The sequence below is a fragment of the Grampus griseus genome (genome assembly GCF_964374135.1).
Source record: "Grampus griseus genome assembly, chromosome: 17".
NCBI classification, from domain to species: Eukaryota; Metazoa; Chordata; class Mammalia; order Artiodactyla; family Delphinidae; genus Grampus; species Grampus griseus.
The window spans coordinates 53,835,292-53,860,113 of NC_139011.1; the positions used below are offsets into that span (position 1 = coordinate 53,835,292).

At 36.3% G+C, this 24,822-nt stretch overlaps 1 protein-coding gene across 1 annotated transcript in view; it reads right to left on the minus strand.

The window, feature by feature from the left end:
- Positions 1–4,886: 4,886 nt before the first annotated feature.
- The window catches only part of RALYL (RALY RNA binding protein like), a gene marked incomplete at its 3' end in the record, with an annotated part of 509,450 nt that continues 489,514 nt past the window's right edge, over positions 4,887–24,822 (minus strand). The window contains exon 8 of the mRNA XM_082674672.1: positions 4,887–5,003. Coding sequence (XP_082530798.1) covers positions 4,887–5,003 — 117 coding nt within the window. The remainder of the gene's footprint in view (positions 5,004–24,822) is intronic.

The window sequence follows — 24,822 nt, forward strand, 5'->3', positions numbered from 1 at the left end:
ACCAAGAAATCACTCTGTTGATTCTATTCCCTTGTAGAACCGCATACATGTTCTTTGCAGCTTCAGAATTCAATCACAGCAGTTACAATTTCTCCAATACCCATTATGGCAAAAACCAGTGTACTACATTGTGTTTTTCACATTCCCTTAAAAAGGAAGCACATTCCTGATACAGACCCCTAGGTTCTAGGTTTAATCCCTAGGTTAAAGTCTTTATCAAATTGCTAAAGACTTTAAATAGGAAAATGCAATATATTTCTTTTCTTTAATAACAGAGTTCTAATTCTTTTTTTTTCAGAAATTTTTTGTGATATTCCTTGTTGGATGAAATTGTATAAGATTTCGTTAGCTTATATTGGAAAGTCATAGAGAAAGAAGATAAATCGCCTTAAAGGAATTAAACTAGAAAAATAAGAGAAAACATACAAAGCTGATTTTAGACCCTCGATTTCTTTGAACAAAGGTGGCTTTAAATCTACAAAGTGCTCTTGGTGATGCTAAATGTTTTCTCTCTGCTCTTTAATGAAGAGCTGGCAGTCATTTAGTGCAGAGTTTTAGCTGGGCAGAGCTAAAACTATGTTCAGGTAGTTTTGCTTTCTAACCTGAAATATTTTCTTAAAATTCTATATTTGGAGTAAAAAATATGCCTTCTAGAAATATAAACCATAGAGTGCCTTCTTTCATGGACTGAGGGCCATCTGATTTTCAATTACATGACAAATTAATATGTTTCAGAATACAAGTCATTCCATGAAAAGTTAAGGCATAAAGAACATATAATATGCATATTAAAGTTATGCTACTTTCATTATTGCATTGATTTTGTGGCATTACAACTTACTTAAAAATTCAAACCAGGTATTAAAACTAAATGCACCCCAAAAGAAAGATACACACCAACTTTGTTTTAAAAGAAACAGTATTTATTAAGAAATTATATGCTGAATTCTCCTACAGTCTGTGAAGATGGTTTCTTCCATTTCCACAGCACAAGACAATGGCTAAGGGCATCTGGAAAACACTTGCAATACCAGGGAATGGAGAGTTCCGAGCAATAGGAGATGAACTGAAGTGATGTATGTACTAATTTGAACTTTTGGATCCAAAGACAAGGCAATCATCCCTGCCAATTTAGTTCTTACCAGTATGGGCATTAAAACCTGTCCATGGGATCTCCTACCCAGACTGAAATATTGGGTAGTAATTGGGTCATTTCAGTTCAGTCAAGCAGAGAATGCTCAATTTAATCATAGGGCAAACCAACAGTCCTTTAGCTATTGAAATACATCTGAAATATTTGCATTATTTATTAATAAAAATGGTGCTTCTTGAGGGCAGAAATAAAACTTTTCAAGTATTTTATCCTTATGATCTGAAGTACTTTAAACTATAACTTAAAAATAAATTATAAAAACTAGCATAAAATGCATCTTTTCTTACATGACATTGTTGGAAATAAGTTTTAAGTGTATAATTGCAATATCACCTGACTTTTATATATGACCAAAAGTAAAACATGCTAATCATAAAAATAGCTTTTACAAATATACATTTGTATATGGTGTCTCCCTTACCATTCATAAATGTCCTCCACATTTTAAGACTTAAAAAAAAATGTAATTAGCAAAGGGAAAAAACACATTTACAATCTAAACCATAAAAACCTGACAATTATACAGCTTAGAACATAGAAGAAATGGAATTTCTAAAATTGAACAATACTGTCCATTTTATTTGGGTTTTTATAAATTGAACCAAAGATACTATTATGCAGTAAGAAGCCTCCTTTCATATTTCTGGGTGTTGTCACAGTTTCTTTTCTGCTTTTATGACATCATTCATTACTTCAGATCACTTTATCTGTAGAAACTGAGAAAAGAAAAAAAGTATTTTAAAATATAGAGATTTATATTTCATTGCTGATATCATGCATAAATAAATAAGTTGGAATTTAAGACTTAGTTAAGAGAAGGATAAAACAAGTCTTAAGTCTTTAGGACAAATACTTTTGAGAAGCTTAAGTTCTCAGATCCTTTGTTGTACACAACACTAAAATTATTTATATTTATAGCATGATATGATTTTTTAAAATCTAGCTAATTTACTGACTGAGATCAACAATTATTTTTCAACCTGAGTTCTTGTCCAGGTCAGAAGAGAACCACTTGAAGTTCTAGGCTAAGGAAAGAGATTTGGGTTGCTCATGAATCTTTGCTGCCCCTAAAGAGTGAACATAGGATATTTTTCCGCTGGAAAAGGCTTTGAACAGTGCATTCCTAAGCCTTACGTACCTGGGATAAGAGAAAAAGCCAGTACAGGACTCTGATCTGAGTTATACAACCTTGGTTGCAAAAGAAGAAAGCTAGAGGCAGGAAGGACAGTGGAAGACCCATGGTGCAACCATGAGCCAGAAAACACCATATAAGAGTCAAAATTCAATTGGTTGAAGAATTGAATTGAGAAATTGAATATGAATATGAAGATAAAATAATGCAAGTTTATTTAGATTAGTAGAGAAAGGCATTTATTTATCCTAGAATCCTATTAAGTTCAAGGTCTTTCTATTTAAGTAAAAAATATAATGACACCGATTATCCAACAACTTCAGAGGTTTTTTGCAGTTAGATGGGAAACCTATGTGTATGTCTTATGAACCAAAGACAAGCAAATCAGTTTGGATGGGAGTTGCTGCGAGAAGAACATCGTGCATCAGTTATCAATATTGGGGGAGAAGAATACCTTGCAGTGCTCCTGGTTATCAGTCCCAGGGGAGAAATACAAACATTTTTGTCTTTGTATTTTGGTATCAAAGTTGTCAAGGAAAACCTAACACAGTCAAACGTTGGATGGAACGACACTTTACAGCTCTAATAGTGTGTGCTGGTCCCTATAGATAGCGAGTCTCCCTGGCAGTGGATGGAGGGCAATTGGTCTATGACTATCCCTGTTGCTACTGTAGAAGGACCTGGAACCCACTCTCATGGAGTTTGAAATACTAAAAGATGGAGGTGTCCCTGAGGACCACTGATGTACACATTTAAGCAGGACAAAGGAATACTTATTTAGCTTAAAACAGGGAAAGTATTTCCATACAAGGCTGTAAGGCTGACTGCATGGGCTCTTTATTTCTCAGTAAGAAAGTACTCCAGACTCAAGGCCCATTCTTATGTGGCTGAGTGAGGGCTGACAGATCATATGTACAGGCTACCCTTTCCAATAGTTGCTGACTCCTATGAGTAGCCAGAGAATTAGGTAACTTGACCCTTTATTAAAGTTTTGAGTCCTGTGATATAGAGCTTATGAAAAAGACTGATATGGCAGTTGAGGTGGTGAGAGTTGCTCTGGGTGTCTGCAGCTTCAAGTCACATGACCTACCAAGATCACAGTCGAAAGGAACTCAGTGAACCTGGATGGTATTTTCTCTTCCTTCATGGGTGTGTAACTTTCACACTCAAGAATAGATGTACACCTCAATAATTTTAGTTAACTGGATGTCATCTTCCTTAGTGAGTACATGTCTTTTAATTCTAGGAAGATTTAGAGTTGAACATAAAATGTTTACAAAAACAGAAATCAGAGTAATAATATTTTTGTGTTAAGAAATCTGTGAACATTTGGTACTGTAAACATGTTATTTCAGATAATTTAGTCTATTAATGTGACAGTCTTATGATTTCAGCTTAGAATATGCAATTAAAAATTGAGACATAAGATTGCAGTTTTGTGATCTGAAATCTTACATCCACATCTTATGTTCATGTGTGATATTAGAAAGTCTAAGAAAACTTTAGGACATCATATTGATACATGTAACTTACTAGATTTTAAGAATTATTTCATTCTCAGAAAGATTTTATTTGTTAAACCAGACAAATGAAGTACTTAAAAACATGATATATAATATGTAAGAGTTTACAAATGTCATTTACCACATTTAATTAACTAATCAGGGACAATCATTTTTCAAAGAACCCTTAGAAGTACTTTTGTAAAACTTGCTCTACTTATAAATATAATCCTACTAATAAATGACTGACAATTTTGATTAAAAACTTTCATAAATCAAACAACTAAAAATAACAAAATATATACCCTGAATAGTCTTCTCTCCAGTCAAAGCATTAAAAAAACTTATATACCCAGGAAAGAAAATTTCATGGGTGAGGCCTAAGTACATTTTGATATTTTGATATTCTTTCTTTCTCTCTCTCTCTCTCTCTCTCTCACTCACTTTTTGCTTTTCTCCCTCAGTCCCTCTTTCTTTTTCTTCTCCCTCTCTTCTTCCTCATGCAATCTATACTATATCCTTACTGATCCAACATATATGTATTTTTAAAAATGAAAATGTTATTATTTGTGTTCTTTATGTAGTGCCAGGCTGTGTGCATGTATGTGCGAAGAGTAAATTAATCTTTAAAGCACAAGGTCTTGAACTTAATGGTTCAAAGTCAGTGTGCTACTTTTTTGCATGGCGAAAAGGAGACTTTGTACATTTCCTGTATGTGCATACCAAAGATCATCCCTTATCAATGCAAAATGAATACCTTAATAAAGAGAATTAAACTTAGCCTATAGAATGGTACTGACATGCAGACACAAGGCATTGTGGTTTGGGGGTTTTGATGGATAACACCTGTGTGCTGGAAGGAACCGAGGCTCTTTATATGCTTGCATTGCACTCTTTCCTTGAAGGCCTCCATTGATCACATTTTTATTACATATGGAAGATGCTTAAAATGCTGCAGCAGCTGTGTATGTAAAGTTTACTAATCATTGTGTTTCTTCAGGTTAAGTGATGGCAGGTGACATTAATTTAGTATATTCTAACACCATCCTGCTGGTCTCAAAAAAGGTAATGAATGGTTGTTTAGCAATAATCCATTTTGTTAGGAAGAAAAACGCAGCCTGCAGATTTTTTGTGCATATTCCATTACCCCAGTATGATTTCTCCTCAACCCTTCCTTTATTCCTTGATAATAAATGATTACATAAAAATAATTATCCTGGAAAGAAGAAAGGTAGGTTTGGAAATAATTTATTGAAGTCTTACTTCCTTGTCATAAAACTTCAAAGCATTTGCCTATCACTAGTACAAGACAAAAGCTTCATTAACTTTGCACTGTGAAATATGGATACAAGTCATGAATAGAATTCTCCTTATCTAAAAACAACAAAATATATTCACCCTGGGACTTCCCTGGTGGCACAGTTGTTAAGAATCCACCTGCCAATGCAGGGGACACAGGTTCGATCCCTGGTCTGGGAAGAACCCACATGAAGTGGAGCACTAAGCCCATGTGCCACAACTACTGAGTCCACGTGCCACAGCTACTGAAGCCCACGTGCCTAGAGCCCGTGCTCCACAACAAGAGAAGCCACCGCAATAAGAAGTCCGTGCACCGCAACGAAGAGTAGCCCCCACTTGTCACAACTAGAGAAAGCCCACGCACAGAAACGAAGACCCAACACAGCCAAAAATAAATAAATTTATATAAAAAAAGAAAAAAATATATATATTCACCCTACTTTCCATAGAACTTGTAGTCTGAGAAAAGACTAGCTGTTTGCTTCTAAAGGCATGGGAGGAAGGAACAACTATGGCTTTCTTGCTGCTTTTTCTCAAAAAAGACAGCCATTTAAGGAGCTGATTGGTTTAGTATAATGTGAAATTAATTGTGCTTTCCTTCTCTTGACTAGTGGGTAATTTATCTTCTGGCTGTATAGGAGCTTGGATGCTTTTAAAATAAATTCTCCTGATGATGAATTCTTTTTCAAGTCTCAATCTCTCCTATTTCTGAAAAACAACAAAAAAAGCCACTCAAATGGGCTTAGTTTGTATTGAACCAAGCAATTTACTTCTATTTTACAAAGATGAAAAAGATAGTATTAATCTACAGGGAAATCACATTTAATTTTAAACCTCATGCATTAATATATTTGAAATAAAATAAGTACAGGAATATATTGAATAAATACACCTTATTTAGAGTTTTACCAAAAAATCCCCATAATACTTTTAAAGAAATATTCTTTCTTTCATGTCAGAAATGCTTCTGGTTATCTTTTTTCTATTTGAGATTTATAACTAATAAATAAATAGATAATCTATATTTCTAAATAGCATCTACAGAGCAAAAAAGGTAAATGAAAATATGTGGGTAATGCAAGCTATATAACATTTTATGGAAAAGCAAGTCTCATGAACAAGAATAATCTATATTTGTTGTCACCATTAATTATGTTTATTGAGTAATTATTCAGCCATTCACTTTTTATAAACAATGTGAATACATTTGGCTTTTACAAATCCCTTATTATAAATGAGATCTAATTCAATTCAATTCAAATTTCTAAATAACATAAACAAATTTCCAGGAGTGACTGTTCATTATAAATTAAAACTTACCTTCTATTAATAAGCTCTTGGGGCCAAAATTGCATAATACTGTAAGGTGAAAGAATCACATAAGAAAATCCATAATGGAATGAAAACCAAGAGGACAGTAACTCACCAGAATGGTACAAATGAAGGCAGCTGCTCTACTATGTGATTCTTGGAGGCTGATAGTCTCCAATCCTGGTGATAGGGGTAGAGTAGGATAACTAAATAGTCAGTTTAGAAATCCCACTGGGGATTCAAAATAGAAAGGGAATTTTAAGGGAGTTTGGGAGACTGTTATAAGCTAATGACCACTCAAGGAAAGAATCCAGTAACCTAGCAACAATCTACACTACCTTGAAGGAAGACCAGGTACATCCAAGCACCAGACACACTCAAGCCACAACCCCTGATAGTTAAAACACAAGACAATAGATATGGCGTCTGAATCTTGTGACATGAAGTCAGACAGTTAATAGTCCTTGAAGAGTAGCACTTCTGCATGTAGTCAAGTCAGAAATATAGGTGGAAGGGGACATTATACCAAAAGCTGAGATGAATTACCATATTTTATTCATAGTATGTTACCATCCTTTTGCTAATAATATACATGTGATTTAAATAGCACCACGATAGTCCCAGTTAAACCACATAGGGTCAAAGGAGGAACTAATGATGTAAGCATAGACGTCTGCTCAAGAATGTGGAAGAAGGTGATCTTCTTCCCCTCCCCACTTTTGTTTATGAAAATAAAGTCCTCTCAGTCCTTGAGGCAGAGCCCCTACCACCTGCCCACTTGTATTTCTCACAAGCATCTATGTTAATAAACTCACTCTTTGCTTGCCACTTTGCTTCTCACTGAATTCTTTCTTCACCGACAAAAAATAACCTGAGCTTCAGTAAATCCTGACACCAGATGAGCAGTTTCAATTAAAATACAGGGGGGTTGAGTCCCCTCCTAAGTCAGGGATCATGGGTTCAAGTCCCAGTATGAGTTTTGGCTGGTTCGAGTCCCACCTGAAAAGGAGTGCAGTTTCACTAGGGTGATGACCATTTAGGGAAGGAGGGTGTGGAAAACAGAGGAGAAAACAAGAGTGTAGTAACCAGCCAGAAATTTGGAAATAAGATGATCAAATTGTTTTCTGAGACTACAACTTGATGATCAAAACTGAACTGATCAGGGCAGAAAATATGCAATGTCACTTAAGACAGGCTGAAGATTTTAGGGTCTCTGAGACTTGATTAGAACATAAATGAAGATTATTAAAATCAGCCAAAGGAAAAAAATATGTTGATCTGAGAGAGACTTGTTTGACACTGCAAGCACAGAAAACCAGGAAAGTCTCAGAGGGCAGTTTGGTTGTGCCATTCAGGGGCTGTCCACAGGAGAAGGTGACCAGACCCTGGAAGTGTACTTGGCCCATAATGACAGGTATATTCTATTACAGACATGGACACATCAGGCAGACTAAGGACATTCAATTAACACTCTGTTCTAAATCATGCTTTCCAAGTAGATCTTCTGATTACAATTCTGAGCAGCTTGATTTACTGAAGGAGAATGCTCAGGCCAGAGAACATTGGGCTAGCCTCTCTTTCAGTTAGTCTCCCTATAAATGCATAAACAGATCTTCTGGGTTGATTGGCCAGCCTATACCAGATTGGTTAACATTTGTCTGAGGTACTCTTCCTGTCCCAGCCTGCTGACAAAGACGTTCTGGGAACCTGGGAGGCTAGCCCCAGGTTATGGACTGTGGAGGATGGTAATGAGACCTTGTGGATCTGCTTTGCCAGCTGATCTCTCCTGGTTTTACCAATGCTTGCCATGTGCATTTCAAGGTCAGGCAATACTGATAAAGCTACATGACAAGGAATAGAGGATTTCATCAAATATGAGCAATAAGGAATAATTCAAAAAGACACAAGCACCCCAATGTTCATTTCAGCGCTATTTACAATAACCAGGTAATGGAAGCAACCTAAGTGCCCACTGACGGACGAATGGATAAAGAAGATGTGGTACATATATACAGTGGACTGTTAGCCATAAAACGGAAAGGAATTGGGTCATTTGTAGAGATGTGGATGGACCTAGAGACTGTCATACAGAGTGAAGTAAGTCACAAAGAGATAAACAAATGTGTATATTAACACATATATGTGGAATCTAGAAAAATGGTACAGATGAACCGGTTTACAAGGCAGAAATAGAGACACAGATGTAGAGAACAAACGTATGGACACCAAGGGGGAAAGGGGGGGTGGGATGAATTGGGAGTTTGGGATTGACATATATACACTAATATGTATAAAATAGATAACTAATGAGAGCCTGCTTTATAGCACAGGGAACTCTGCTGTACAGTAGAAACTAACACCACATTGTAAAACAACTATACCCCAATTAAAAAAAATTATCTCCTCCTGCTATAGGTGAAGATATTAAGGCACAGACAAGCTGAGTGACATGTCCAGGTAGTTGGTCGAAGCCTTGACTAGTTCTGGGATCCTGACTGCTATCAAGAATTCTTTTCGTTACACTGTTGGTTCTCAAACTTTAGTGGGTCTCAGAATTACTGAGTGGATTTGTTAAACTGAGATTGCTGAATTTCTGTTTTTCTAGTGTTGTGGGCTGAATTTTGTGTCTTCTCCAAATTTGTATGTTGAAATTCTAATGCCCAATGTGATCATATTAGGCTGTAGGGCTTTGGGGAAGTTATTTGATCGTGAGATAGAATCCACAAAAATTGGATTAGTGTCCTCAGAAAAGAGGTCTCGCAAAGTTTCATCACCCCTTCTGCAATGTGAGGACACAGTGAAAAGACATCAGTCTATGAACTAAGAAGTGGGCTCTCACCAGACACCAAACCAGTCAATGCTGTGATCTTGGACTTCCCAGCCTCCAGAACTGTGAGAAATAAATGTTTGTTGTTGATAAGCCACCCAGTCTGTGGTCTATTGTTATAGTAGCCTGAATAGTCTACGACAACTAGGTCTGAAATGAGGCCCAAGAAATTGCATTTCTTTTAAGGCTGTGAGTGATGCTAATCTGGGCATCCTGCTCTTTGAGAACCACTTTGTTTCACTGTTGAGAGGTGTTCCTTGTGGGCCACTCACATTCCTACATGTCTTGCTGAGTGTGCTAACATCACAAAACTGACTATTCTTTCTCAAAGCCCACTTCTCAGAATTATTTATTTGGCTGGCAATCCTGAGAACTGAGGACCGTACTCAGGAATGTACCACATAGTTCTGCAATAAATCTAGTTTCCCTCTGGACAAAGAACAGGTTTGCTTACTGCTTGCTAGGAAATTAGATCTCCTAAACTCAAGGTCTCTCTCCTGCGATGCATGCAAACTCTACCTGGCCTTCCATCTCTGACTTGGGTCTTGGGTCAAGGAAACCAGTGCAGCTATCCTGATACTTGTACTCTCTTGCTGTGAGTAGCAGAGTCTTTTGTTTCAGGAGTCTTCTGTCTTTTATCAGCATCCGTGGAACTAGGGATGTTTAATTTACTAGCTTGTATAGTTATTTTGGTGGGAGTTCTCTGGCTTCAGTTGTCCTAAATACCATCAAACTTATTTAAGTTGGGTGCAACTTGTGACCCAGTCTGTAGTGCACATTAACTATAGTGATTCTTGGCAAGTCATGACTCCACTGGCCAACTGTCTTCTGGACGTATTACCTGGTCACTCTTACTGCTTCTTTCCTATCTCCATCCCATTTTCTCTCTCCTTACTTATTTTTCCCTCTGATTCCTAACAGTTCAGTTTTATAATCCACACCCATTATTCTGCCCTTATTCCCATGTCTTTATCTTATTCTCCATCTGTCTCTCATGACCAAGAGACAAAACCCTAGCTATTTATACTATATTGGATCACAAATATCCAAATCATTAGACTTTGTTATTCCATAACCAAATGGGAAAATCAGTCATTTTCTATAGCATCATTGAATATACTACATAAGTAATGTTCAGATGTTTGGTGTCCTTTCATAAAATGAAGGAAAATACAAAACAATATTATAAAACCATCATAAAAGTAAAAGGAAAAAGAAAACAAAACTAATGTTAATTTAACTTTAGTTACCAAATTCAAATAAATTGTGTTCTTACAAATATTATAAAGTGATTGCTAAACTTTTGACATTCACGTTTTAGTTTATGACATTGATTGTATAGATACAATATAAAGAGTTTTCAATATTGAACTGAAAATAGCATGCTAATGTAAAATTACAATTAGAAATGTCATATTCTTTGTGGATATTTGGTTTGGGACATGGCTTACTATACATGATTAAAAAAATATTTTCAGAGTTAATTACATCATTTTTGTATCTAATTGCTACTATCTCTAACAAATACATTAGTGCAGTAATAGTCTTTACATCTAGACACACAGATAATTTGTGTTTCTGGAGTACATTTCATTTAACTGAAATAACAAGTAATATTCAAATAAAAGGGGAATAGTATCTTCTCTTTTGGGTTCATTATAGGAACAATTTGTTTAGTGTGGTAAAGTGCAACAATGTCAGAAGGCATATATTGTCCTCTCTATTGTCACTCCAGAAACATTAGCAAGTCAGAGTAACAGAGGAGTTAAGCAGGTTACCTAGGATTGTAGAATGATCTTGTCTAACCTCCCAACCAAAACAGCAGGGCTTTCCATTGCTGGTGGGAACATAGTTTTGCCTTGACTAGCTTAGGGGGGTACAGAACTCTTTACCTCACAAGGAATCTTGCTCCATTTGTAGATAATAGTGGTTAGAAGAGAATTTGCTTCGTTGACTCTAAATCTGCTAATTGGCTGAACTATATATTGAGACAAACCTAGAGTGTGGTGACAAATCAGACAGACAGAATTTGAGAGGTATAGAAGTACCAGGAGATTCCCGTCTATGGGACATGGATCCAGGTCATTTCTCCAAAGGTAGTAAGGGAGAGGAAGGCAGAGACCAACTCCAGGGGGAGGTGAACGGTATCAGACAGAACATTAGAGCAGGAAACTGAAGAATAAGATTTTCTTGTTTTGATTCATTTATTCACTTATATTTTGGGACCCCATTTGTTCCCAGGAATAAGGAAGGATCCAGTTGTTAGAATAAACCTAGAGAAACTAATAAGTTTACAGTAAGAGAGACCACAAGAATGTCTTACAGTCTGAAGCATCTGAATTACTTAGCTAAGACTCCCTTGATTTGCCCCAGGTAGAGATTGGGTTTGGGCTATTCTTAGAATCTGGGACTGGGTTAACACTGTGGGTATGGACCACAAGCATCAAAATAACTTTTATTTGTATAGTGTGTGAAAGTTTATAAAACACTTTATACATATATTCCCATTTGAGTTTTATGAGAAACCATTGAGGTAGGGTGTTGGGAAGAATCATCCTTATATCAGTCACAAATCCTTGGATCAGGCAGTGAGTGTCTTGACTAAATCAAACCCAGGCTGCTTTATTTAAGACCAGTGACTTCTCTAATATTCTGTTCTGTCCAGATGTGAGAACAGTAAGCAGGTAGACTGGGCACATCATTAATTTTAGCACAGGTGATCTCAACTGGGATGTGAAAATACACTGGTGCTCCTATGATGAGTGGGACAAAAGAGATGGAATTACTGGGAAAGTACTAGGATTTGCATATAACCTCCCACCTGCCTTTCTCTGGATTTTTTTTTTAAAGTCCTGTCTTGAATTAATTCAAAATTATTTAAATTAAAAACTTGCTTTAGGTATCTGTCTAAAGGAGAGCACAAAATCCTAACCACTAGACCACCAGGGAACTTAGGCCTCTGTCTAAAGGAGACTTTTTATGTTGTAAAAATACATTTGATTAAGAAAAAAGAACATTTAACTTCAGAGTAAAATTATCTAATGTGGGTTACAAGTTTTATTATTTAAAAAGTCTGTGTAAAAATTTAATTGTTTACTACTGAAAAATAATTGCTAAATTATATGATTTACCAGAGCTTGAATGTTCTGTTATACAAAGTATTAAAACATTTCTCTTAATTTTTTCCAGACTGTTCCCTGATACTTTCTGAAGATAATTATAATTGTGTTTTGAGTGTTTTGGGCTCACTGACAATCATATTTGAGTAGCTGAATTGATAAATTATAGTAATTTTATTTGGCACATAACTTGTATTTGATCATACATTGATTTCTGATTTCTCATGCTAATTATACAGTGTCTAACAACCATTAGCTACTCCCAGGGCTGGTAAAGATAATGATAATTTTAGGATAATACTCCAAATTGCTTAAGTTAATTCCAGTGTTAGAAGCCAAATGCTGATTAACGCTAAGATTATTATGAACTTTGAAATTTTACACATTTTACTGTTTTCTACAGTTCTTTGGGTAGTTAGTTTTGGTACCACAAGAAGAAATATTTTTAAAATTACTTTATATATAACTGAAAATGTGATTTAGAATTGATTGGTTTAGAGGCTGAATTTTAAAAGCCATTGGAAATTGTATAGTTAATTCATGACTATTCAGAATATCTGGGGGAAGATTTTCATGGTTATTTAATAATTCTCATTTAATTTAATTAAATTTACTGTATACACCTGTCAAAGAATTAGAAAATAAAATAGCTTCAATTTCAAAATTGAGCAAAATTAATCTGAGAGAGCAAGTGAAATGAAAGAAATAATTATGTTATTATTGTAATAATAAAGCCATGTTTTATCAGTATATTCGAGAAATACAGTTAATTAAAAAAAAAACTTAAGCTTTGGAATATTATCAGAATACTCTTAACACTCAAATTATGTTGGATGTAATAAAATCCTGAATGACTCAGAGAGATTTCAGAGTCATAGTGCCTTGGATTATTATGATTGTAAAAAATTCCCAGAATTGTAACATGTAGAAGGAGTTGGATATTGGACTTTGTCATATCCACTGCTAGTTAGTTTTTGAAATAGACTTGGGATACCAGCTCACTTACCTCTGTTTTCCTTTTTATATTACAAGAGAATGTAGAATTTAGAAATAGTATCAGTTATATGATCATTCTGATGTGGATAAAGATAAATAAGATCTGGGAGCATTTTAATTCAATAAATTGATGAAATAATTTAACATAAGCTGAGTTCTCTCTTAGAAAATTTCTGTGAGCAAATCTTTCCCCAAATCAGAAAACAAACTTTTATTTGAAAATATTTTTCCTTTATAATTAGATTCCTCTAGGAAGTCATATTTTATGGACCTGAACAGAATGCTGTATCATCACCTGTTTATCAGATTTGACTTTGCAAATCCACAGAAGACTCAAGATCAACCATTAAACTGTGTTGTGTGCTAAAGAGAAAGGGCACTGTGTCTGCCTGTCTTTCTGTTGTTATCACCTACCCCTGGAGTTTTATTGCTGTATAAACGCTGTGTGGTATTACTTGGCCCATAAATATAATATCTCCTACATTTGCAATGTACATCTGAAATGATAAATGAGTTCTGCAGCATTTTACAAACACTCATCTTAATGAAGAAAAGTCTGAGGCACAAGGAAAGAAAGTCACCTGCCCAGGGTCTAATTGGAGGTGGTAAAAAAATCCAGTCCAGAATCACATTAAGTTGCCCTTACTTGAAGGCTAAATTAAAATAAATACTTGATTTGAAATAACCATCACAGAATAGATGCCCATGTCTGAATGTAGGCAATGACATGCTCTCTGCACAAACCTTCCTCTAAAAAATGTGCGTACTTGGTGGGAGGTGCTGGGGAAATAATGGTGTAGGTGAAATTTTAGACAGAATGTCCCCAAGGATTTTGTTGGTTTGTTCGGGTCTCAGGAGCTACATTTTGCCTAATGGAGTTTTGGGAGATGAGTGCTGGGAAGCCGATATGGAAGGCACTTATGACATGATTTTGCAAATTCTCTATTTTGCTGCTAACAATATAGGTGAGTAAAAGAACACAGGAGACTGGCTTCTGAGTCACAAAGAAGAATTACAAATATTTACTTATCAGCACATAGCCTTACTACACTTTAAATAAATTTTATTTTAGGGGGTGATGGACAACGTTATTTTGTAACTGGACTTCTATCTCATTTTTTTCTTCTTATAGCACTATCAATGCTTACATACCTATAAAGCAATAATAATAGCTAACAGTTATTGAATATTTTAGTGTGATCATCTCATTGGCTGAACCCATTTGAGCTACGAAAAGGAATAAACAATTTTATCAGAAGAAAATATATCATAAGAAAATACCATACCTCACATAGGGAAAAATTCAATTATATGGTTAAATTTTTTCAACCTAATTTACTTCCAGATATAGTTACTCGATTAATGTTTACAGAGATAGTTCAAAGGAAAATGTCTTTTGCTTTTAGCATCAGTATTTATGGATATAAAATGTGGCCCCAAAGATTAGAAAATGAAATGTATCTTAAATTTTAAAACCTTATAAAATTCTAGGTAAAATTTGAGAATAACTGGTTTCACAGTTATTACTTTTCATATACATACTATGATATTTCAAACTCTTTCTATTCATATTAAAGTTTTCCTTGTAGTAAAGGTTAAGACAAAAATTTTTAAGAGATGATATTGAATATTTTTTACAGGAGCAAAAATTGTTTATTCTTAGCACACAGATAAAATCCAGAAGAATAAGGTGCACTCAAGGTATTTAAATGGAGAAGCTATCCACATGATTAAAAAGACATATCAAATTTTATAAAATTTGGCATACTTTTCTAATGTGAACTAACAAGTCAATCTGCATACAAAATTTCTGCCAATTTCAAGTAGAAAACTGTGCAAGGCAGATGACTGCAGGAGGGTGATGGCCAATCAGAATGTCATTCAGTCATCATCGCATCAAGCATGAAGTGCAGGGCAGCACGACTGAGCTCCATGTTTGCAGAATGGTAAACAAACTGCTAAAGGTGTCCAAGACGTTGTTAGGTGGGAAGCTGCATGAAAAACATTGACTTGCATCGTGAGAAAATTGTCCCTCTCAGTGTTCTTCCAGTTCTGATTGCATTAAAGAGAAAGTTTCTGCTCATGCTTGTTCTGACATTTCTCTATTACAGTCTATGATATGATATGATTAAAAAATAAATGAGAGAGAGAGAGAGAGAGAGAGAAGCAGGAACACAAGATTTTTCAACATATAAAAAAAAAACAAGCTAAATTTAAAAAATGTTTTGTCTTTTCATTACATTTATTTAAAATATATTTCTTACTTATGAAAAAGGATAACATGGTTTTTCATTTACTGGAATGGACTAAAGTTTAGTTTTAAAGATACATTTATTTTAAATTTAAAAAGATAAGACAATTTAATTTAAAAAGTTAAAATACTACCAATGGTTTATAGATATGGCAAAAATCATAAGAGTACAGAACAGATTAAAATCAATAAAATCTGTGAACAGTAATCCATGAAAATATCTAAGGTCACTGGAATCTTACAGACCCTGGTGGAATCTTGATTCTGCCTTTATTATCGAGATGACCTTTGGGAAGTTACTTAACATCTCTAAAATCAAATTACTCATAAAATACCTACTCCCTACAGTTATTTTAGAAAATAGATGAAATGATGTATATAAAAAACTCATTATTATTCCTGGAAGAAAGTAAAATATATTGTTTCCTTTTCCTCCTTTTATTTTTTGACTTGGAATGAAATAAAAATCTCTCTGTGTGTGTGTGTATGTGTGTGTGTATGTGCATGTATATATTATATCACACTTTTTCAGCTTTCTGCCTTTTTAAAGATAAGCTATTTTTCTACATTTTTGAAACAACTAAGCCCCAAAGATTTCACACCTTGTCCAATTCACACAGCTTTAAATGACAGCTATAGATGTTACTTCCAGTAGACCACAGGTTAGCAAAGTTTGCTTTTAGGAAATGTTACTGAACATTATTAAAATGTATTCCTAAAAATGTGGCAAGATAGAAAATATCAAAAATGCACAAGGTATCCAGAATACTTAGCAGGTTCCAGTTGATTAGAATTCTTATCACACTTCCAAAGCCCTGAACTTTCATTTTATCTCAGGCTACCCTGGAGCTTGTGATTTTTCTATATTCAGAATCATCCTAGAGACAGTGAAGGTTTGTGAGGGAACATTCTGAGGTAGAGTAGGGCTGATAGTGTGGGCTGGTTTGCATCTGCGAGAGTTTTATTCATGGGAAACAGCCAAACATAGCCCCCTACTGCTTTGATGATGAAGACCATGGTGTGGGAGTGGGTGGTGGGGTGGGGGAAGGGGATGGGGGGGTGGGAGGGTGTGAACTGAAGACGCCCCTTTGCATTTGAAATGCTGCCTGGATAAAAATTTCATACCATTGCAGGAAAATAGATTCAGGGATTAAGTTTCAGAATATGGGGCAAAGATTATAAAAGGTTGGCACTGTTTAGACAATTTCTTTTCCACTGTGATCCTGTCTGTTGAACTATGAATACAATTGAAACAAGCCATATTTTTCCTTTCTTTCAATTTCTGATTTAATGAAAAGCTTTCATAACTTTTCCCATTTCTTCTTCTGTCACAGATTATTAGAGTCAGTGTAGCTTGAACAGGTATAACATTGGTTCCATCAGAAATATTGCTGTAGTGACTTTCTTAGCTTGCTCAAGTACAAGTTTATTGCATTGATATTTATCAAATGATCAGTCATTTAACTACTTTTAAAATATTTATTCTGAAGTTTTTGAAGTTCACCACACTCAATGTTTTAAAAACTAGCAGTAAAAATCAGTAAAGTTCTATGTATATAACACTTAGTAATGGATCAATTATATTTGGAACATTAAAAATTTCAAGGGAGGAGATTCAAGACTGTGGAAAAGTAAGATGTGGAGATCACCTTCCTCCCCATAAATACATCAGAAATACATCTACATGTGGAACAACTCCTACAGAACACCTACTGAACGCTGGCAGAAGACCTCAGACTTCCCAAAAGGCAAGAAACTCCCCACGTACCTGGGTAGGGCAAAAGAAAAAAGAAAAAAAAACAGAGACAAAAGAATAGGGATGGGGAGGGTGGGAGGGAGGGAGACGCAACAGGGAAGACATATGGGAACATATGTTTATGTATGACTGATTCACTTTGTTATAAAGCAGAAACTAATACACCATTGTAAAGCAATTATACCCAAATAAAGATGTTAAAAAAAAAAAAGTGAAAAAAAAAAAAAAGAATAGGGATGGAACCTGCACCAGTGAGAGGGAGCTGTGAAGGCCTAAAAGTTTCCACACACTAGGAAGCCCCTTTACGGGCGGAGAAGGTGGGTGGTGGAGGAGGGGGAGATTCGAAGCCATGGAGGAGAGCACAGCAACAGGAGTGTGGAGGGCAAAGGGGAGAGATTCCCACACAGAGGAATTCACCAGCCCAAGATGCTTGTCTGCTGGGGGCTGGGAGCTGAGGCTCAGGCTTCGGAGGTCAGATCCCAGGGAGAGGATTGGGGTTGGCTGCGTGAACACAGTCTGAAGGGGGATAGTGAGCCACAGCTAGCCGGAGGGAGTCTGAGAAAAGGTGTGAAGCAGCCGAAGAGGCAAGAGACTTTTTCTTGCCTCTTTGCTTCATGGTGCACAAGGAGAGGGGATAAAGAGCGCTACTTAAAGAAGCTCTAGAGACGGGCGCGAGCAGCAGCTATCAGCGAAGACCCCAGAGACGGGCATGAGATGCTAAGGCTGCTGGTGCAGCCACCAAGAAGCCTGTGTGAAAGCACAGGTCACTGTCCACACCTCCCCTCCTGGGAGCCTGTGCAGCCCACCACTGCCAGGGTCCAGTGATACAGGGAAAGCTTCCCTGGGAGAACACATGGCACACCTCAGGCTGGTGTAACATCACTCTGGCCTCTGCCACCCCGCACTCCGTACCCCTCCTTACCCCCGGCCTGAGTGAGCCAGAGCCCCCTAAGCAGCTGCTTCTTTAACCCTGTCCTGTCTGAAGGAAGAACAGATGCCCTCAGGTGACCTACACAGAGAGGCGGGGCCAAATCCAAAGCTGAACCCCAGGAGCTGTGCGAACAAAGAAGAGAAAGGGAAATTTCTCCCAGCAGCCTCAGGAGCAGTGCATTAAATCTCCACAATCAACTCATGTACCCTGCATCTGTGGACTACCTGAATAGACATGGAATCATACCAAATTGAGGAGGTGGACTTGGGGAGCAACGATATATATATTTTTTTCTTTTTCACTTTTTGTGAGTGTATGCTTCTCTGTGTGATTTTGTCTGCATAGTTTTGCTTTTACCATTTGTCCTATGGTTCTGTCTGTCTGTATTTTTTTGGGTTTCTTTGTTTTTAGCATAGTTTTTAGTGCTAGCTATAATTGGTGGATTTGTTTTTTGGTATGGTTGCATTCTTCTTTCTTTTTATTCTATTACTTAAAAAAATTATTTAATAATTATTTTTTACTTAAATAATATTTTATTTTATCTTCTTCTTTCTTTCTTTTTTCTTTTCCCTTTTATTCTGAGCCGTGTGGATGATAGGCTCTTGGTGCTCCAGCCAGGCATCAGGGCTGTGCCTCTGAGGTGGGAGAGCCAAGTTCAGGACATTGGTCCACAAGAGACCCCCAGTTCCACATAATATCAAATGGCAAAAATCTCCCAGAGATCTCCATCTCAAATCCAAGACCCAGCCCTGCTCAATGAACAGCAAGCGACAGAGCTGGACACCCTGTGCCAAACAACTAGAAAGACAGGAACACAACCCCACCCATTACCAGAAAGGCAGCATAAAATCATAAGGCCACAGACACCCCAAAACACACCACCAGACGTGGTCCTGCCCAACAGAAAGACAAGATCCAGGCTTATCCACCAGAACACAGCCACTAGTCCCCTACACCAGGAAGCCTACACAACCCACTGAAAAAACCTTAGTCACTGGGGGCAGACAAAAACAACAAGAACTACAAATGTGCAGCCTGCGAAAAGCAGACTCCAAACACAGTAAGTTAAGCAAAATGAGAAGACAGAGAAACACACAGCAGATGAAGGAACAAGGTAAAAACCCACCAGACCTAACAACTGAAGAGGAAATAGGCAGTTGACCTGAAAAAGAACTCAGAATAATGATAGTAAAGATATACAAAATCTTGGAGATAGAATGGAGAAAATACAAGTAACGTTTAACAAGGACCTAGAAGAACTAAAGACAAAACAAATAGTGATGAACAACACAATAAATGAAATTTAAAATTCTCTAGAAGGGATCAATAGCAGAATAACAGAGCCAGAAAACGGATAAGTGACCTGGAAGATAAAAGAGTGGAAATAACTACTGCACAGCACAATAAAAATAATAAAGAATGAAAAGAATTGAGGACATTGTCAGAGACCTCTGGGAAAACATTAAACACAGCAGTATTTGCATTATAGGGGTCACAGAAGAAGAAGAGAAAAAGAAAGGGACTGAGAAAATGTTTGAAGTTATTATAGCTGAAAATTGCCCTAATATGGGAAAGGAAATAGTTAATCAAGTCCAGGAAGCACAGAGAATCCCATACAGGATAAATCCAAGGAGAAACAGGCTAAGACACATATTAATCAAAATATCAAAAATTAAACACAGAGAAAAAAAATTAAACCAGAAAGGGAAAAACAACAAATAACACATAAGGGAATCCCCATAAGTTTAACAGCTGATCTTTCAGCAGAAATTCTTCAAGCCAGAAGAGAGTGGCAGGGCATATTTAAAGTGATGAAGGGAAAAACCTACAACCAAGATTAATCTACCCAGCAAGGATCTCTTCAGATTTGATGGATAAATTAAAACCCTTACAGACAAGCAATAGCTAAGAGAATTCAGCACCACCAAACCAGCTTTACAACAAGTGCTAAAGGAACTTCTCTAGGCAGGAAACACAAGAGAAGGAAAAGACCTACAATAACAAACTGAAAAAAATTAAGAAAATGGTAATAGGAAAAAACATCACTAATTACCTTAAATGTAAATGGATTAAATGCTCCAACCAAAAGACGTAGACTGGTTGAATGGATACAAAAACAAGACCTGTATATATGCTGTCTACAAGAGACCCACTTCAGACCTAAGGACACATACAGATTGAAAGTGAGGGGATGGAAAAAGATATTCCATGCAAATGAAAATCAAAAGAAAGCTGGAGTAGCAAGTCTCATGTCAGACAAAATAGACTTAAAAAATAAAGAGTATTACAAGAGACAAAGAAGGACACTACATAATGATCAAGGGATCAATCCAAGAAAAAGATATAAGAATTGAAAATATTTATGTACCCAACATAGGAGCACCTCAATATATAAAGCAAGTACTAAGAGCCATAAGGGGAAATCAACAGAAAAACAATCATACTAGGGGACTTTAACACCCCACTTTCATCAATGGACAGATCACCCAAAATGAAAATAAATAAGGAAACACAAGTTTTAAATGATAAATTAAACAACATGGACTTAATTGATATCTATAGGACATTCCATCCAAAAACAACAGAATAAACTTTCTTCTCAAGTGCTCATGGAACATTCTCCAGGATGGATCATATCTTGACTCACAAATCAACCCTTGGTAAATGTAAGAAAATTTAAATCATATCAGGTATCTTTTCTGACCACAACACTATGAGAGTAGATATCAGTTACAGGAAAAAATCCAGAAAAACTACAAACACATGGAGGCTAAACAATACAATACTAATAACCAAGAGATCACTGGAGAAATCAAACAGGAAATCAAAAATACCTAGAAACAAATAACAATGAAAACACAACGACCCAAAACCTGTGGGATACAGCAAAAGCAGTTCTCTGAGGGAATTTTATAGCAATACAATCCTACCTTAAGAAACAAGAAACATCTCAATTAATAAACCTTACCTTACACCTAAAACAATTAGAGAAAAAGAACAAAAATACCCCAAGTTAGAAGAAGGAAAGAACTCATAAAGATCAGATAAAATATAAATGAAGAAGAAATGAAGGAAAAAATAGCAAAGATCAATAAAACTATAAGATGACTAACTCTTTGAGAAGATAAACAAAACTGATAAACCATTAGCCAGACTCATCAACAAAAACAGGGAGAAGGGCTTCCCTGGTGGTGCAGTGGTTGAGAGTCCGCCTGCCAAGGCAGGGGGACACTGGTTCGTGCCCCGCTCCGGGAGGATCCCATATGCCGCGGAGCGGCTGGGCCCGTGGGCTATGGCTGCTGGGCCTGCGCGTCCGTACGCAGCGGGGGAGGCCACAACAGTGAGAGGCCCGCGTACCGCAAAAAAAAAAAAAAAAAAAAAAAAAAAAAAAAAAACCAGGGAGAAGTCTCAAGTCAACAGAATTAGAAATGAAAAATGAGAAGTAACAACTGACACTCCAGAAATACTAAGGATCATGAGAGATTACTACAAGCAACTATACGCCAATAAAATGGACAACCTGGAAGAAATGGACAAATTCATAGAAATGCACAACCTTCCGAGACTGAACCAGGAAGAAATAGCAACTATGAACAGACCAATCGAAACTGTGATTAAAAATCTTCCAACAAAGCCCATGGCCAGATGTCTTCAGAGGTGAATTCTATCAAATATTTAGAGAAGAAATAACACCTATACTTCTCAAGTTCTTCCAAAATAGAGCAGAGGGAGGACCACACCCAAACTCATTCGACAAGGCCGCCATCACACTGACACCAAAACTAGACAAAGATGTCACAAAGAAAGAAAAATACAGGCCAATAACACTGATGAACATGGATGCAAAAATGCTTAACAAAATACTAGCAAAAAGAGTCCAACAGCCCATTAAAAGGATCATTCACCATGATCAAGTGAGGTTTATTCCAGGAATGCAAGGATTCTTCAATATATGCAAATAAATCAATGTGATACACTTTATTAACAAATTGAAGGAGAAAAACCATATGATCATCTCAATAGATGCAGAGAAAGCTTTCAACAATATTCAACACGCATTTATGATAAAAAAAAGCATCCAGAAAACAGGCATAGAGTGAACTTTCCTCAACATAATAAAGGCCATATATGACAAACTCACAGCCAACCTCATCCTGAATGGTGACAAATTGAAACCATTTCCACAAAGATCAGGAACAAGACAAGGTTACCCACTCTCACCATTATTATTCAAGATAGTTTTGGAAGTTTTAGCCACAGCAATCAGAGAAGAAAAAGAAATGAAAGGAATCCAAATTGAAAAAGAAGAAGTAAAGCTGTCACTGTTTGCAGATGACATGATATTGTACACAGAGAATCCTAAAGATGCTACCAGAAAAATACTAGAGCTAATCAATGAATTTGGTAAAGTAGCAGGGTACAAAATTAGTGCACAGAAATCTCTTGCATTCCTATACACTAATGATGAAAAATCCAAAACTGAAATTAAGGAAACACTTCTATTTACCACTGCAACAAAAATAATAAAATATCTAGGAATACACCTACCTAAGTAGACAAAAGAACTGTATGCAGTAAACTATAAGACACTGATGAAAGAAATTAAAGATGATACAAAGATATGGAGAGATATACCATGTTCTTGGATTGGAAGAGTCAACATTGTGAAAATGACTCTACTACCCAAAACAATCTACAGATTCAATGCAATCCCTATCAAACTACCACTGGCATTTTTCACAGAACTAGAACAAAATATTTCACAATTTGTATGGAAACACAAAAGACCCCGAATAGCCAAAGCAATCTTGAGAAAGAAAAACGGAGCTGGAGGAATCAGGCTCCCTGACCTCAGACTATACTACAAATCTTCAGTAATCAAGACAGTATGGTACTGGCACAAAAACAGAAATATAGATCAATAGAAGAAGATAGAAAGCCCAGAGATAAATCCATGTACTCATGGTAACCTTATCTTTGGTAAAAGAGGCAAGAATATACAGTGGAGAAAAGACAGCCTCCTCAATAAGTGGTGCTGGAGAAACTGGACAGCTACATGTAAGAGAATGAAATTAGAACACTCCCTAACACCATACACAAAAATCAACTTAAAATGGATTAGAGACCTAAATGTAAGACCAGACACTATAAAACTCCTAGAGGAAAATATGGGAAGAATACTCTTTGACATAAATCACAGAAAGATCTTTTTTGATCCACCTGCTAGAGTAATGGAAATGAAAACAAAAATAAACCAATGGGACCTAATTAATGTTAAAAGATTTTGCACACAAAGGAAACTAAAAGCAAGATGAAAAGACAACCCTCAGAATGGGAGAAAATATTAGTAAATGATTCAACGGACAAAGGATTAATCTCCAAAATATATAAACAGCTCATGCAGCTCAATATCAAAAAATCCAACAACCCAATCCAAAAATGGACAGAAGACCTAAATAGACATTTCTCCAAAGAAAATATACAGATGGCCAAGAAGCATAAGAAAAGCTGCTCAACATAACTAATTATTAGAGAAATGCAAATCAAAACTAAAATGAGGTATCACCTGACAGCCGTTAGAATGGGCATCATCAGAATATCTACAAACAACAAATGCTGGGGAGGGTGTGGAGAAAAGGGAACCCTCTTGCACTGTTGGTGGGAATATAAATTGATACAGCCACTATGGAGAACAGTATGGAGGTTCCTTAAAAAACTGAAAATAGAATTACCATATGATCCAACAATCCCACCACTGGGCATATACCTAGGGAAAAGCATATTTCAAAAAGACACATGCACCTTAATGTTCATTGCAGCACTATTTACAATAGGCAGCACATGGAAGCAACCTAAATGCCAATCAACAGATGAATGGATAAAGATGTTGTGGTACATATATACAATGGAATATTACTCAGCCATAAAAAGGAATGAAATTGGGTCATTTGTAGAGATGTGGATAGATCTAGAGACTGTCATACAGAGTGAAGTAAGTCAGAAAGAGAAAAGCAAATCTCGTATATTAATGCATATCTGTGGAATGGAGAAAAATGGTACACATGTACCAGGTTTGCAGGGCAGAAAATGAGACACAGATGCAGAGAAAAAACATATGGACACCAAGGGGGGAGAGTGGTGGGGGGCCGGTGGCAGTGTGATGAACTGGGAGATTGGGATTAACATGTATCCACTGATGTGTATAAAATGGGTGACTAACAAAAACCTGCTGTATAAAAAAATAAATAAAATATATTTCAAAAAAGAGTTAATGCCCTTAAAAAAAAAAAAGAATGATATGCCATATGCACTTGATTTTCATTTTGCATTATATTGACATTTTTTTAAAGTAATAAAAATCTGATAGTCTAAGAAAAAAAAATAAGAACTGTGTTCCCCAACCCCTGGGCCATGGACTAATACTGTTCTGTGGTGTGTTAAGAACTGAGCCACACAGCAGGAGGTGAGCGGCGGGTGAGGCAGCAAATCTTCATCTGTATTTACAGCTGCTCCCCATTGCTCACAGTACTGTCTGAGCTCCGCCT